Source organism: Cajanus cajan, chromosome 2 (genome assembly GCF_000230855.2).
Source record: "Cajanus cajan strain Asha chromosome 2, NIPB_CcT2T_4, whole genome shotgun sequence".
NCBI classification, from domain to species: Eukaryota; Viridiplantae; Streptophyta; class Magnoliopsida; order Fabales; family Fabaceae; genus Cajanus; species Cajanus cajan.
In genome coordinates this window covers 10,553,019-10,568,899 of record NC_138518.1, presented here as the reverse complement: position 1 = coordinate 10,568,899, position 15,881 = coordinate 10,553,019, and the positions used below count along the sequence as shown (strand labels likewise).

The 15,881-nt window shown below is 31.8% G+C and overlaps 1 protein-coding gene, 2 non-coding genes and 1 pseudogene across 3 annotated transcripts; 3 read left to right on the top strand and 1 right to left on the bottom strand.

Moving 5' to 3' along the window:
• Positions 1-9,383: 9,383 nt before the first annotated feature.
• Positions 9,384-9,457, top strand: TRNAI-AAU (transfer RNA isoleucine (anticodon AAU)). The gene has a single exon. It is a non-coding gene; the product is annotated as a tRNA-Ile (tRNA).
• A 922-nt stretch (positions 9,458-10,379) lies between these two features.
• Positions 10,380-11,428, top strand: LOC145954699 (uncharacterized protein At4g26485 pseudogene; annotated as a pseudogene).
• Positions 11,429-12,486: 1,058 nt separating this feature from the next.
• LOC109816470 (chaperone) lies at positions 12,487-14,897 on the bottom strand. Its single transcript, XM_020381506.3, has 2 exons — positions 14,737-14,897; positions 12,487-12,911 (listed from the first exon to the last, which is right to left on the bottom strand). The coding sequence occupies exons 1-2, from the start codon at positions 14,847-14,849 to the stop codon at positions 12,692-12,694; spliced, it is 333 nt and encodes a 110-aa protein (XP_020237095.1). The 5' UTR covers positions 14,850-14,897; the 3' UTR covers positions 12,487-12,691.
• Positions 14,898-14,954: 57 nt separating this feature from the next.
• On the top strand, positions 14,955-15,028 carry TRNAI-AAU (transfer RNA isoleucine (anticodon AAU)). The gene has a single exon. It is a non-coding gene; the product is annotated as a tRNA-Ile (tRNA).
• Positions 15,029-15,881: the final 853 nt, after the last annotated feature.

The following is a 15,881-nucleotide window of genomic DNA, read 5'->3' as shown; positions in this document are numbered from 1 at the left end:
TGGTGTTGTTATCTTCTCAGGTACATTGAAGCTTCTATACTGTCAGTTTATGATTTTGCACGTTGGAACTTGGTATAAAACTGGCTTTCTCTTGGGCATATGTATTTGGCTGCTTAGGTACATTGAGCTTCTATACTTTCAGTTTATATCTTTGTTTAGAATTGTCATTATGATATAATATATGTGATATATAATTTTCTTAACTAAGTTATTTTGCTTTTATTATTTCAGCCAAACAATGCTTCAAGTGTTCCTAATACACCTTTGGATGCAAGAGGATCATCTGGTGCTAGCAACCCTTAGATTGCTTATAATGTATTTCAGATTTAGAGTTTAGTATAAGGCTAATTTGACAATGTTATGGATTTTATGTTGTACTTGGATTTATAATAGAAGTTTGAATTGTAAATCTTTGAACTATATGTTGGTATTTTGGTTATTAGAAATGGAATTTCTTCATCCATTTTATGTGTATTTTTTTATTAAGTTTCTTATAAATATCACAAGTGAAAATGGGAAATTATAATACATGTAGATTATGCAATTAAAATGAGTATAAAAACTATTATACACAGGAAAATAGGGAGGATTAGAAACTCTACAAAAATATATTGATTAATGATTATTGTAGTTAATTTACTTTAAAACCTCCACTAAATAATCTTTACTGTTATTTCACTTCAAAGCCTCTAGTAAAAAAACCTCTGCAGTTAGCATAGCTTTAAAACCTCCATTAAAAAATCTCTGCAGTTAGCATAGCTTTGAAACCTCCTTTAAAAAACCTCCACTGTTAGTGTAGGTTTAAAACCTCCTTAACAAAACCTCCGCTAAATACTCACAATACCAGAGGTTTCTAAAAAACGTCGCTAATTGCTTGCGGCGAATGTAACTTCGGAGGTTTTTGGAAACCTCTGCGATTTATTTTGCGGAGGGTAAAAACCTCCACTAAACGTAAAAATAACCTCCACTATTTAGCTCATTTATTGTAGTGTGTATCTCTCCCAAGCCTCGGATAGAAGTTCATCTTGCTTCTGAGAGAATGTGACAATCTCACTTTTTGCTTGATTTATCTTAGCAAGAGGGAAGAATCTTGCCAAGAACTTTGTCTCTATGTCAGACCACTTGGTTAAGCTTTGATGTGGTAGAGCATTGAGCCACATCTTAGCTTTCCCAAGTAGTGAGAAAGGAAACAACTTCATCCGAATCACCTCTTTAGGAACTTGATGTATCTTCACTGTGCCACAAAGCTCAACAAAAGTATGGAGATGCAGATATGGGTCCTCATGATCAAGGCCCGCAAATTGGTTGTTCTGAATCAGATTCAACAATGCTGGCTTCATCTCAAAATTAGTGGCTGCGATTGCAGGAGTGGCAATGCTAGAGAAATGAGTAGTACCAGTAGCAGCTGCATGATCACCAAGAGTAATTCTTGGTCTTTCCTCTACCATTTCAACTTCCTCTAAGATTTCAGATAAAGAAGGACTGAGAAAGGACGAAGTAGCCTCTCTGTGTTGTGCCTGTTTGGCTAGTAACCTTTGCTTCCTTACTGCTCCCCTGTTCCTCCTAGCTGTTTTCTCAATTTCTGGGTCGTAAGCTAAATCACTAGCAGGAACAGTACCTCGCATAAACCAGAATCACAAAGCTACAACAAACAGTCAGCAACACAGATACAATGAATTAAAAGAAAAGGAATATAGTAATTGTAAAATGTAAAAGAATAAATGAATCAAAGCCTAGATTAGTAATCCAAGTGACTTTGCCTAAGTATTGAGACGCAAGTCCCCGGCAACGGCGCCAGAAACTTGTTATCTCGTTTGGCAAGTGTACCAAATCGTATACGTAGTTCAATGAAAGTATGAGTATCGTCTCCCAAGGGACTTGCGCAACACTTTGCAATTTCACTTGGTATAATAACTAAGCTACCGAAAAACAATAAGAGTTTGATTTGCTGCAGTAAATAATGTAAACAAGCAATAACAATTCTTTTTGGTGTTTTGGTAAACACTTAGAGTGCAAAACTTGATTCTAATGCAATATTAATAAATTGTTGGGGTTTGACTTCACTAAACCTTCCTCTCATGCTTATCACTAAGTTCACAATAGTTATTATTTAGAATTTATCAATCACTCTCAAAAGTAACCAACCCTAATCTCTTACAAGTTGGCATCTAAGTTACTAGCTTAAACTATCAATCTCTTGCATAGTTTAACCTAGAAACCAGCTTAAACTATCAATCTCTTGCATAGTTTAACCTAGAAACCAGCTTTAAAAACAAGAGCTTAAGAAAGACCAATGGCATTTACTCTATCTCTAGCAATAAGCACCATTAGCTGCTCTATTTCAAGTCAAAGATTTAAAATCATTTCTCAATCTCTTAAAAACCTTAAGTTCAAGTTAAGGGTGATCAAGCCATAACAAGCATTATGCACAGAAAAAGAGCAATAAAACTGAATAACAACTTAGATTGATAGCTTAGAGTTTACACATGAGAATGGGTTTAGTTACATCAAACCCCAACAAGGGTGAGTTTAGCTACACATAGACATGTAGAACTCTACAAATGATGAAGAAAGGAAGAAGCTTGATCTTGAAGGTTCCAGAGCTCTCTAACCGCCACACAAAGTCCAAGAATGATCCTCCTTACTTCTCTCTTCGAAAATCCCACTTTTAGGTCATAAAAGCTTTTGTCTTATGTGAATAATGACATGTCAGCACAATCCACGCTAAGCCTCAGTTCCACGCTCAGCGTGGGAATCAAAATTCTGTTCCAGGGATTCTCTGCCATGCTGAGGCTAAGCGTGGATCTGGGGCTTAGCCTGGGAACTTAACCAAAAGTTCCTTCAACTTCAAATTCACCACTTTGTGCTTGACTTCCTTCCTTCTTTCCTAACTTTCTCCTAAACTACAAAACAACAACCAAATACTTGTAAGTTATCTAAAAACATGATTCAAAAATAAAATGTGATCACCTAACAATTTAGATACGTTTTGAGTTAAAAACAAAGTCTAAAGCAAGGAAAATTGATATAAGTGCTTCAAACTAGGCCATAAACTTAATGAAATCATAGCACTTATCAAATATCTAATATAAATTTTTAGATGATAATTTATTTTAACATATATTTTATATTAAAAATTATAAATAAAATATAAATATTCTAATATTTCATATTTTAATTTTTTTAATCAACATATACAATCTTACTATTTTGACTCTTTTAATCAACGTATACAATAAGTAAAAAGTACAAAAGGTAAACATGTATCTTGCAAATTTTATTTTATCAAAAATTGATTCTTTAATAATTACATTATATATGTGAATATTAATATATATATATATATATATATATTATAATTAAACTTTTTTAAAAAATTGATTCGTTATTAAAGAATATTATTTATCACGTATAAAAATTAATTCCTTTCGAAAGTTTTACAGATATCAAATAAATGAATATCTTCTCCAAATTTATATTTTATACATACAATAATATTAATATATATCTATCTTATTATAATATAAATTTTATTTTTTAAAATATATTATTTTTTTTAGATAAAAAAGTATATGTATATATCAAATGGTAATAGGGGCAAGTGCCCCACTATATTACAAATAGATCCGTCAGTGAACATACATATCTACTTAGTCATTAATAATGATTATTAAAAGAATACACAAATACACATGCGTTGAATGAATGTATGCGTAAAATTGAACAACTTGTATGATTTTATACACAACATCTGATAGATGTGTTCTTGTATGCTAATTTTATAAAACTTTCATGTCTTAAAGAAAATTTTATTAAATGATTGTCTTTGATTAAGTTATCTTTGGAAAAATCACTTCGTCTTAATCAATGAAAATATTTTATAAGATTAGAAAACCTTAGTTTCAAAATTAATGTGTTTGTCACCATTAAAAAAGGGGAGATTATTAGGTCAAAAAATAATCTTAAATCTGTCAAGCTTTCAAGTTTTAATGATAATAAACATAATGTTTTTCTAAATGAAAAATATTTTTGCAAAATAAAAATCAAACAAAACATAAGACACAAGCCTTTAGATAGATGATATGTCATCAGACGAATCATATAATCTTACTTCTTAAAGTCTTAAATGCGTATCATTTATCATTAGTAATGACTATTTGGTGCATGACTAATCAATTCCTTAACAAATCGAACAAAGAAAGCTCATTGAAACTCACAAATTTTTTAAAGTGAATCAAGCCATGTTGTGCATAGATGGATCCTTGAAATCATGGAGAAAGACAATAAAAGTTGAGGTAGAACCTGCTCTTTGTTGACACACGTCACAAAAAGTCTATTTGGTATCCTAAAGTTGATAAGTAGCATCCTTGATCAAATAAGAAGTGACAATTTGGTGAAATGTAATTAATGTAAGCATTTAATGCTTCGATAGACACTTCTCATCCCAAGGAACACAAATGAAGACAAATGATGTAAGCTTGTGAGGACCCCATATAGTTTTGCAACAGTCATCTTCATTCAAGCTACTATTTAAGGAACTTCAAGATTAAAAAGAAAGAGAGTTTTTTTAGAGAATACTTTTTGAGAAAAACTCTTGTACCAGTTATTAATCATTCTTTCTGTAAAGATATTGTACTTAATTAGTTGTATCACGTCTTTTCTGTAAAATGAAACATTTGTAAAAATTTACCCAAATATAAATATTGTTATAGGGTTGAGCCTGGAGAGGTTTGTCTATAAAAGAATACTCATTTAAGCCTAAAGAGACATGTCAATAAAAGAATACTTGTTTGAGCCTAAAGAGACTTGACTATAAAAGAATACTTTGATAGATTGCATGAAGAGACAATTCATAGAATACTTAGATTTGAGTCTAAAGTAGCTTATTAAAAGAATACTTTTATCTTTTCAAAGATAGTGAAACTCAATTGGGTTGGATTGAGAATTGAGTTAATCTCGGTGATTGAGACAAATCACTATAAAAATTATCATGTTTTTCATTATCTTTTCTCTTGTACTCTATTGTTAGTGTTACTACTTCACTACTCAAAAAAGTGAGTTTTTTATAGACATTATTCAACCCGCTTTTAGTGTTTATCTTTTCTCTACTACTATATATCAAGACAATATTGGTAGAGACGATAATGATGATAATAATTGATGATTTTGAGCTTGCGGAGGAGAGAGAAATGCAATGATTGTGGGAGGAGTGTACCATTAATGATGATTAGGTACCTCTAGTCCTTGATGCCACCAGGTCTCTTTACTTCAACAAGAAGGAGTACATCATCATACAATATAGTGTAGCCCTCGGGATTGCCATCAAACCAAGGACTACCTTGCATATTGTCTTAAGGCCAATTGATCTCATTGACCTACGACATTTGGATGCCCAAACTACTTAGCTCATCCAATGTGAAGTTCAGAATCTTATCCACTCGCGAGCTGCTTTGGAGCTATGAAGGAATCCCTCATAATCTACCCCAAATGCTTTGTGAGGTATATAGGTCGTGGATGACCCAGCTATGAACCAAGTTCTTCATTGTTGACACTCGACTGCTATCCACTTCGTCTACAAGGATAAGGAGAAGTTGAGGCCATACTTGGAAGATATGCGTTACATGAGATATGCCAAGTGCCATGAGTCTAGTACTTCTAGTAATGACAAGGTTGAACGCATGTCCTATTTAGTGGGAAGAAGCATGCAAACCTACTTAATCCCCTCCAATGTTATGCCCTCCATCTCCAACACTCTCTCCACCCGACACCAGATCTATCGTTATTTCTCTCCTTTTTCTATTACTTTTCATATATTTTTATCTGGTAACATTATTTTCTTTTTTGTAGAAAAATTATCCGTCTATCTTCATTTGACCAACCAGGTTTATTTGCTCCACCCTAGACTCCTCCCCTTGCAATAAAAGCTGATTGGCACAACCTTTTTGTTGGCCTCTTCAAAGCTCTTCATTTTGCTTACTAGAGGCAAGCCCGTTATGAGAGAAAATTCCACAAGTTACTTAGCCATCTAAACATTGAGTTGAGCTTTGATGAGGAGGAAGACTAATTTCAAGGGGAGCCACACTTTTGCACAACCTTTTTTGCTAGTGCCAAAAGGGACATTAGATTTGTGTTTTTGAACAATATTTTTTCTACATAATATGCCCTGATTATTGTTGCTATGTTTGTTAATACTACTACATTTCTTTTATCCATGCACATATAATGTCATTTAGATCATGCATGTTTTCAGGAGGAGTCCTCTATGCATTTTATCACATGCTTATGTATGCTCTGGTATGAGTATTTTGAATCAGTATGCTTTACTTTGGATATCATGAACTAGTTATGCTCTAAAAAAATAGGCTATGCCATGAAGGTCATGATATACTCTAAACATATGATTTGATAAACACATTAGGCTCTAGTAGGTAACATATGCCTTGATATACATAATAGATATCATGTGCTCTGTTAGACATTTGAGGCTTTGGTATGCAATGCATGCTCTAATATAAATAAGTCAATATGTTCACTTTGATAGGCTCTAAAATGAACAAGCAGGCCAACATACATATCTACTTAGTCATTAATAATGATTTAAAATGTCTAATAAGATTAAAAGAATACACAAATACACATGCATTAAATGAATGTATGCGTAAAATTGAACAACTTATGATCTTATACATAACGTCTGATAGATGTGTTCTTGTACAACTTTGATAATTTTATAACTCTTCCATGTCTTAAAGAAAATTTTATTAAATGATTGTCTTTGATTAAGTTATCTTCGAAAAAATCACTTCGCCTTAATCAATGAAAATATTTTCTAAGATAAGAAAAACCTTAGTTTCAAAATGTGTTTGTCAACATTAAAAGTGGAGAGATTATTATGTCAACAGACAATCTTAAATCTATTAAGTTTTCAAGTTTTAATGATAACATGCATAATGTTTTTCTAAATGGAAAATATTTTTGCAAAATACAAATCAGACGAAGCATAAGACACAAACCTTTAGATAAATGATATGTCATCAAACAAATCATAATCTTACTTCTTAAAGTCTTAAATGCATATCATTTATCATGGGTATTGACTATTTGGTGCATGACTAACCAATTTCTTAACAAATCAAACAAAGAAAGCTCATTGGAACTCACAAATTTGTTAAAGTGAATCAAGCCATGTTGTGCATAGATGGATCTTTGAAATCATGAAGAAAGTCAATAGAAGTTGAGGCATAACCTACTCTTTGTTGACATACGCCATAGAAAAGTCTATTTGGTATCCTAAAGCTAATAAGTAGTCTCCTTGATCAAATAAGAAGTGATAATTTGGTGAAATGCAATTAATGCAAGCATTTAATGCTTCAATGGACACTTCTCATCCCAAGGAACTCGTAATGAAGACAAATGAAGTAAGCTTATAAGGACCCCTCATAGTTTTGCAACAATCATTTTTATTCAGGTTACTATATAAGGAACTTCAAGATTAAAAAGAAAGAGAAATTTTTTAGAGAAGACTTTTTTAGCAGAACTCTTGTACAAATTATTAATCATTCTTTTTGTAAAGATATTTTTCTTAATTGGTTGTATCACACTTGTCTGTAAGACGAAACAACATTTGTAAAACTTTACCCAAATATAAATATTATTATAAGGTTAACCTGGAGAGACTTTTCTATAAAAGAATACTCATTTAAGTCTAAAGAAGTTTGTCTATAAAAGAATACTTGTTTGAGCCTAAAGAGACTTGACTATAAAAGAATAATTGGATAAATTGCTTGAAGAGACAATTCAAAGAACACTTAGGTTTGAGTCAAAAGTAGCTTATTAAAAGGATACTTGTATCTTTTTAAAGATAGTGAAACTCAATTTGGTTGGATTGAGAAATGGGCGAAATCTTAATGGTTAAGATGAACCAGTATTAAAATTACCGTGTGTTTTGTTGCCTTTTCTCCTACACTCTTTATTGTTAGTGCTAATACTTCACTACTAAAAAAATGTGAGTTTTTGATAGATATTATTCATCCTCCTTTTAGTGTTTATCTTTTCTCTACTACTATATATCAAAACAAAAGGTTAATATGAACTCATTGTCTCCTTATACATCGATGATCTTATGTACACAGGAAACAATATGGGGGAAGATGAAATAATTCAAAGAAAACATGATGAAGATATTCGAGATGACCAACCTTGGCTTGATGAACTACCACCTCGATATAGAGGTGAAACAACAAAAATAAGGAATATTTATCTCTCAAAATAAATATATTGAAGCTCTACTAAATAAGTTCTAGATGTACAATTGTAAACATGTAGCTACTCCACTAGTGGTAAATGAGAAACTATAAAAAAATGATGGAGTACCAAAAGTAGATGCATCACGATATAAGAGTTTAATTGAGAGCCTACTATATCTCACAATCACACGGCCATACATCATGTTTGCCACAAGTCTTCTATTAAGATTTATGCAAAACCCAAGTTAGATTCACTATGAAGCAAGAAAAAGAAGTTTAAGATATCTACAAAGTACGAGGGAGTTTGGTATATGGTACAAAATCATGATCAACTCAAGGATGATTGGCTTCACCAAAAATGATTAGGCATGACCAATACACGACATGAAGAATATGTTGAGATAGGCCTTTTCACTAGGATCAATTTTTTTTTTCTTGGTCATCAGTGAAGCAAGCAACTATGGCAGAATCTACACTAAAAGCAGTGTATGTAACAACTCCTGAAACTTCAAGTTAAGTAATATGGCTATAACGAATACTTGAGAAAATGGGTGAACAACAAGATAGACATAATAGTTGAAAAGCAAAGTCAAAACATAGTGTAGATTTCGCAATAAGTGCATAAAAATGGTTATGAATATCAAATTTCATAGGAACGAGTTGAGTAAATATTACAAAAATAAATAAATAAATAAATAGGAGTTAGTCAATATAGACATTAAAATGGTGAGCTTATAGCAACTTTGGTTGCTTTTGGGGAACACTTGCTATCAACTAACAAATTATAATGGAGTTTATTGATCACATGACTAAAAAGGAATAAAAGGAAAAATAAGTAAATAAGAAAAAAGTTAATCACTTATATACTGCCAGTGTAAAGTTTTTTTACACTGACAATCAATCATATCTTTTAACAGTGTCATATCAATTGTTTATTTAATAAAATAATAATAAAATAAATAACTTTAAAAAATCTAATTGGTTACCAGTATAAAAAACTTTACACAACAATGTATGGATGATTATCTCATTAAAAAAAATACATACACAAAGAGATCCTGTGCAGATTAAAACATAATAAAGAATCGACTTAGGTTAAAAATCTTCATATATAACCTAAATTGATAGTAAACAGATGGCCTATTAGCTCAGTTGGTTAGAGCGTCGTGCTAATAACGCAAAGGTCGCAGGTTCGAGACCTGCATGGGCCAATTTGTTTAAGAATACTTTTTAAATATTAATTATATTCACCTTTGAGAGCATGCGCCTTTATGGTAAACCTAAGCACCGATTAACTGCTTTAACTTGACATAGCATATTCCGTTATATTTAATTATTTATAATTTTAATTTAATGTTAGTATAATCGAGATTGGATTTTATTTACCTTTTAAAAGGGATAGGTTTTTTTTGTCTTTTTCTTGGTCCAAGTTTAATTTAATTACAAGTGAAAAAAATGCATCAGTTAAGTGAGGTGAGTTTGCACGTGCTGGAGTTTCTTTTACCTACGTTTTTTTGTTTAAACCGGAAAAATAGATTTGTGGAGCATTTTATTTTTATGTTATTATATCAATTTCTATGGATGATGCAACGATATTTAAAAAATGTTCACATCCACTTACTTACGTATGAAGAACAATGATTATTTAAAACATCAATAGTTTAGAAATAAAATTTAAAAAATAAAATAACAATAAATATAAAATGGAGAAAATATAGTAGTAGAAGATAAACAAAATAAACCAGCCCGTTCAACGGCACATACTAGTTGATATATATATTCACCATAACAATGACTTTATTCCACATATGAAGTTCAGTTTTGCACTTCCATATATTGGTAACAACGTTCCATTTTACTAATAATTTTGGGGTTTCCGGGAAGATAAAGGGCAAGCTTCTCAGTTCCCAAACGAATGCATGCAATTAGTAGTATTTGCATGTTCCAATACATTAAAAACCCCTTATTGAAAAATGTGTGAATAATTATTAGTAATTGGCCTTCTCCAAAACCCTTAGTGGGGAATTTCTTCAGACACCAACATGTGTACATATATATATTGATTTTCATCATTGGATATCTTCACATATTCAAGTAAAAGTAGAAACTCACTTGAGCTGTGACCTTGTACCAATGAAAGAGAAAAGGATAACACATTACCGTAGCTCTCATATGATTTTGCTAGTGGGAGAGGGAGATTTCTCATTCTCACTATGCTTGGCAAGGGCATTTGGCACAGCCGTCAACATGGTTGCTACATCTTGGGATTCTAGAGGTTAATTTATATATTTAACTCTATTGAAATTGTAACATTACATATATAAGTTCATAGTGAACTTGAAAATCTTTCAAGTTAGTGATAGTCTCGTACTCATGTCAGCATGAAATGAGAGTATGAATCTGTTTAAATACTAGTTTAGAAATAATACTTTTAAGAGTTTCTTTATTAAAATAACACTTTATTTTCAATAAATAAATAAAAACTCTCGAAAAATTTTCTAATTTGTATTTAAATAAACTCTATATGGATGGTGCATCATGCATGCATGCAACTTTATTTGTAAAGTACCTTTTGCTAACTTCATTTTTTTAACAATATTTGAATATGTTTAACTTTTAAGCATATTTAAGGCGTAAATATGGAAGTGCATTAAGGAACTTGACTGATCTCGAGGCTCTTGGCTGCACCATTGTGCATAGAGTTGACGTACACACAATGTTTGATCACCCACTTCTCGAACATCGGAAATTTGATCGCATAATTTTCAATTTTCCGCATGCGGGTTTCATTGCTCGTGAAAGTGATCCCTACCAAATCAAGTAAGTTATGTGAAAAATGTGCAATATAATTTTTTAGCATTCATTCATACCATATATGTTAAAACAAATGCAGGCTTCACAAGGAATTGGTGAGTGGATTTATGTACAATGCTAAGTACATGCTTAATAGAGGTGGAGAAATTCATGTTACACACAAGATTGCATATCCTTTCAATAAGTGGAATATGAAGAAGTTGGGAAAACGCCAGAGATTGGTGTTGGTTGAAGAATATGAGTTCCATCCACATTTATACCCAGGTTACAAAAACAAGAGAGGAGAAGGGCCAAAATGTGACCAGAGTTTCCCTGTTGGAGAATGCACTACTTTCGTGTTCGTGAATTTTTTTGATCGTCATTTATAGGCAAGTTAGAGAGCCATGTTATTTTGTAGAGTAAGTCTCACGTGCTTTTTGGTGTCGCTAGATGATAGTATGAAAATTGCTGCAATATTATTGTTTAATTATAAGTTTTGGATGTGTGTCAGTGTGCCCATTTTCTTTATGATTTTGGCTTTTTATAACTTTTATCGTTAAACTACTATATCTTAATCATTTGTTCTAGTAGAGATGATCCGCTATGAACTCGTATAGTATAACAGTTTCTATAAACTTTTGCTTGTCAATACAGAACAAATCCCCTCTGTTCCAATCTTTTTAGGTTCTTTGCATAGAGTGGACTTATTTCTTGTGTTACAGAGATTTTGACATTTAGGAATGGAATTGAACTAATAAAGCGACGTTAAATTTAAGAAGAAGAAAAAATTCAGCGTTATCAAATAAGTTGTGTAATGTGTGTGTATATATATTAAGAAAAAAGAGCTGAAGCAAAATCTTTCACCTATAATTTTGGCGGTACTCCTTTCAATATAAAGTTTAGAAGCCCTTCACAGACAATCAGTTAACCAACTGTAAAATTATTCTTGATCATTTATGATAAAAACATTTATATTTAATTATTTATTAACCTAGCTAATTGCAGTTGTTTAACTATCTTTCAAACATATATAGGCCTACCTGACTTAACCAAGTGTATGTAATCGTTATACATATAAGACATTGCATAATATGTCAAAATTGTGAAATAAAAGGTGGAAACCTTTTTTATGATTTCATCTTAGGCAAACAAAAGAGCGATAGACATAATATTTGAACGTCATGGTAAAACATGAGAGATCTACTCTCACATATGGGAATGAAAGTTGTCTCTAATCTTTTATTGTTTCTAGTGCCATATCAAAACTTTTCCGTACAAATTCTCATGCAGTTAGAAAATGACACTACAATTTGCTAACCCTTTTTATTCAAGTGTTAGTCATGAAACATTATTGCTCTAACATAATCTTTTCTCTCTGTTATATAGTGCTAGATTATTCGTAACTTGTAAATTAAGGTCTAAATGAGAACAACTGATAGACAAAACATACAAAGAATGCAGGCAAAGTAGTATTCAAATTATGTTTGTTCTTGCGACAAGGCATAAGGAAAATTTACAGTAGGAGCAGAATATAAGCTGATGTAACATACCACTATCTATGAGGTGTTATAAACACAATTCAAAATGTTACAAGACAAGATTGAATGTTGTGCATGAGAATAGTGTAGGCAAAGAAGATAAAACCATAGTGATTATTGTTCAGAACAGTTAGGACATGAAAAGTAACCTTTGGCTTGACATTTTACACATGCTATCTGCTTCACCTTTGATTCACTGTTACCAAGTGTTTCATACAAATCTTCCAGAAGTGTAAAACCAAGTATTCCCCCTTCTCTGACCGAACCGGTTCCTTTGCATCTGGAGCAAGCCAATCGCCTCAGATTGCCACATTGCTTGCACAACCCCAATGAGCTGCAAGAAAGGGGTTGCTTCATGTGTCAACAAAGAGAAGGTGGCAAAAAAAAAAAAAAACCAATGTCTCACTACACAGCTTGGTCACAATATTTTTCTCATCATAGTTCTGCAGAATTGACTGTGTTGTATTTATCTTAATATCAGAAATTGTTTATTCCTCAATTACAACCATTTTGTGATCACTGTTAAAAAACTAGCCACCTCAGTTCAGTTCTTCCAAATCAAGGTGATGTGAAAGGTTCAAGACCACCATGACATAGAATCAAATACTGAAGCAGTCTACCAATATCTATAGTTGACTTGCAAGGCATAGCATAAAAAAGACTTAAAATGTCATACACCAAATGAATCTTCATTCTTCACATGGTTTAATAATACCAAATGAAAATGTATAAACTTAAAGGAGACACAAGAGTCCAAGATGCCGAATTTTCACTCAATAACTTGCCAGAAAAAAAATAATAAAATTGAAGTACATCCATATTCCAACCAACTTCCAGACATGAGAAACAGACAAACACCAACATCTTGATGATTAGATAAAATCAGGCACCAAAGATATAGTAAAGCGCTAGAGTTATCCTTTAAAGTCCAAACCATATATAAGATCTAACTTGTCAAGCGTGACAGTTATCATCATACTACACACAATTTTGCTAAAGTTTAAAGTATAGAAGTGCTACTCCATAACCTTGCTAGCATATTCAAAAATAAAATTAGCTAGCAAGCATTTGAAACAAAACAATGGCATTCAAAGTAACTCTTCATAAAATTACACAATTGACTTAAGAGTAAAACCATAAATTTTCTTCTTATGCTAATGCAGGTAAGATCCAAAGGGCAGTGGGAAATCTTACTTGTGAGTGGCCTATATTTGGATTCAAGGGCAGAGGTTTAACATTGTTGGATGGATAATGTGCACGTATTGCACCAGTTCAGGAATTTTCAATAGAAATTTGAGATTTAGCATCTTCGCTTTTGGGATGGAATGGAAAAAAGAAATCTCACTGTTTCACTTAGTTGTGCTTAGAAAAGGAAGAAGATTGCTAAAATAAATTGATCATTCTGACACTGAGAAATTACATTATACTTTTTTAATAGAAGTGATTGACCCCAAAGAGATTAAAAAACCTGGAATTATAAAACTAGATATTATATCTGCTTTCAGCTAGAGATAGGTTTTAACTTTTAAATGAGGAAAGAACAGAATTATGTCTCAAAATGACCAATTACTAGAAAATGAATTCATTGTATTGTATAAACTCTAACTATTTGCAGAACTAGATTTATTGGTAATTGACATTCATGAATCAAATTCTACCCTTTGAAGGTAGTGCTAGGGCCTAATAATACATTGAATACACCCTTCAGCAATGGGAAAGTAAGTAAATAAGCAGGGTTTGGACCCATGATTTCCTTCCTTCTTTAATGATATATGGAAAAAGAGAATATGAATAAGTCATATAAAACATGCAAAAGCAACATATTAAATATAGAAATAACAATTGAAAAGCAAATTCAGAACATGGTCATATTCTGTAGTACCTAATAAGTGCATAGGATTGGTCATGGGCATCAAAATTACTAGATAATGAGTTAAGCAAATATTGCAAAATTTAATAAATAAATATTAAATACCAGTCTTAGTGTGAGATAGACATTAAATGAACTTAATATAACAAGTTTGATTGCATTTGGGTAGCACTTGAGACACGTTAAAACATGGGTTAGTGAAAAATATGGCAAAGAAAGACATATCACAGCATAAAAGTCTAATGGGGCTTGTTGGTCACAAAAGGCTTAAAATGAATAGAGAGAGAACCTGCGCTGAGAAGAAGAGAAGAAAGCATCGACTTTGGTGGCAGCAATGGTGGCACACACAAGTACAGCACCCACTCCCAAACCAGCTGCTTCACTCGCTGTAATATTATCCATTCTTTTCCTTCTATCTACTCTATTCTCTTACTCTTATGTTTCTTTAATACTCATTTATCATAATACTTACTATATTAATATCTTCTAAGAATGAAATAACCAACTGGCCTATTAGCTCAGTTGGTTAGAGCGTCGTGCTAATAACGCGAAGGTCGCAGGTTCGAGACCTGCATGGGCCAGGCTTTTTTAAAACTTAATGCTTCATGGGCCATGTATCTTCACATCCAAACATTTGGCCCAATTAGTAACAAACTATTTGATATTTTAATATATCCTTTATGGGCTTATGAGAACGTGCATGCATCTTCACATCCAAAGCATACGAATACGACCCAATAAATTAATAAAACTTAATGAGATTGAACCTAGAACTTGATTTTATAAAGGGGAACAAATTTTTTTTTTTTTTTTTTGGGGGGGGGGTATTGACATTTTATTTTATTTTAATTACAAGTGAAAAATAGTTTTATGAGGAGTGTCGTTCTTGCCCATGAATTATTGAGGTGAGGTTACATATGTTGGATTTCTTTTGTTCTTAATGTATTGTTTAAAATGAAAAAATAGTTTTGTAGAGCATTTCATTTTGGCTCATGAGTTGTGCGAGGCAAGCTTATATAGTAGTGTAATATATGTAATAAAAGTTATACAACTTGTAGAATATTATTTTTGTCTTTTTCTCCATTATTAATATTTATCTCCATAATAAATGAGAGATATAGACATAAAAAAAATGATATTTTACAAGTTGTTGTAAAAATTTTGTTGTACATGCATATTAAAGCATTAATCTTTCTTATTTAGTTTATTTATATAATTTAATTAATGATTCATTAGTTCAATCATTAACCAACTATACTTTACCAAGTTGATTATAGGTCTGAGTTTTAAAATATAAGATTAAATTAAATTTAACCTAAATATTGTGATATATTTTATTTAACCTTTCATGTGCATTTTGAATGTGGTTGCAACAATAACGGCAACAATGATGGTGACAATAGTCATGGTGGCAACAATAAGGACAATATTGGT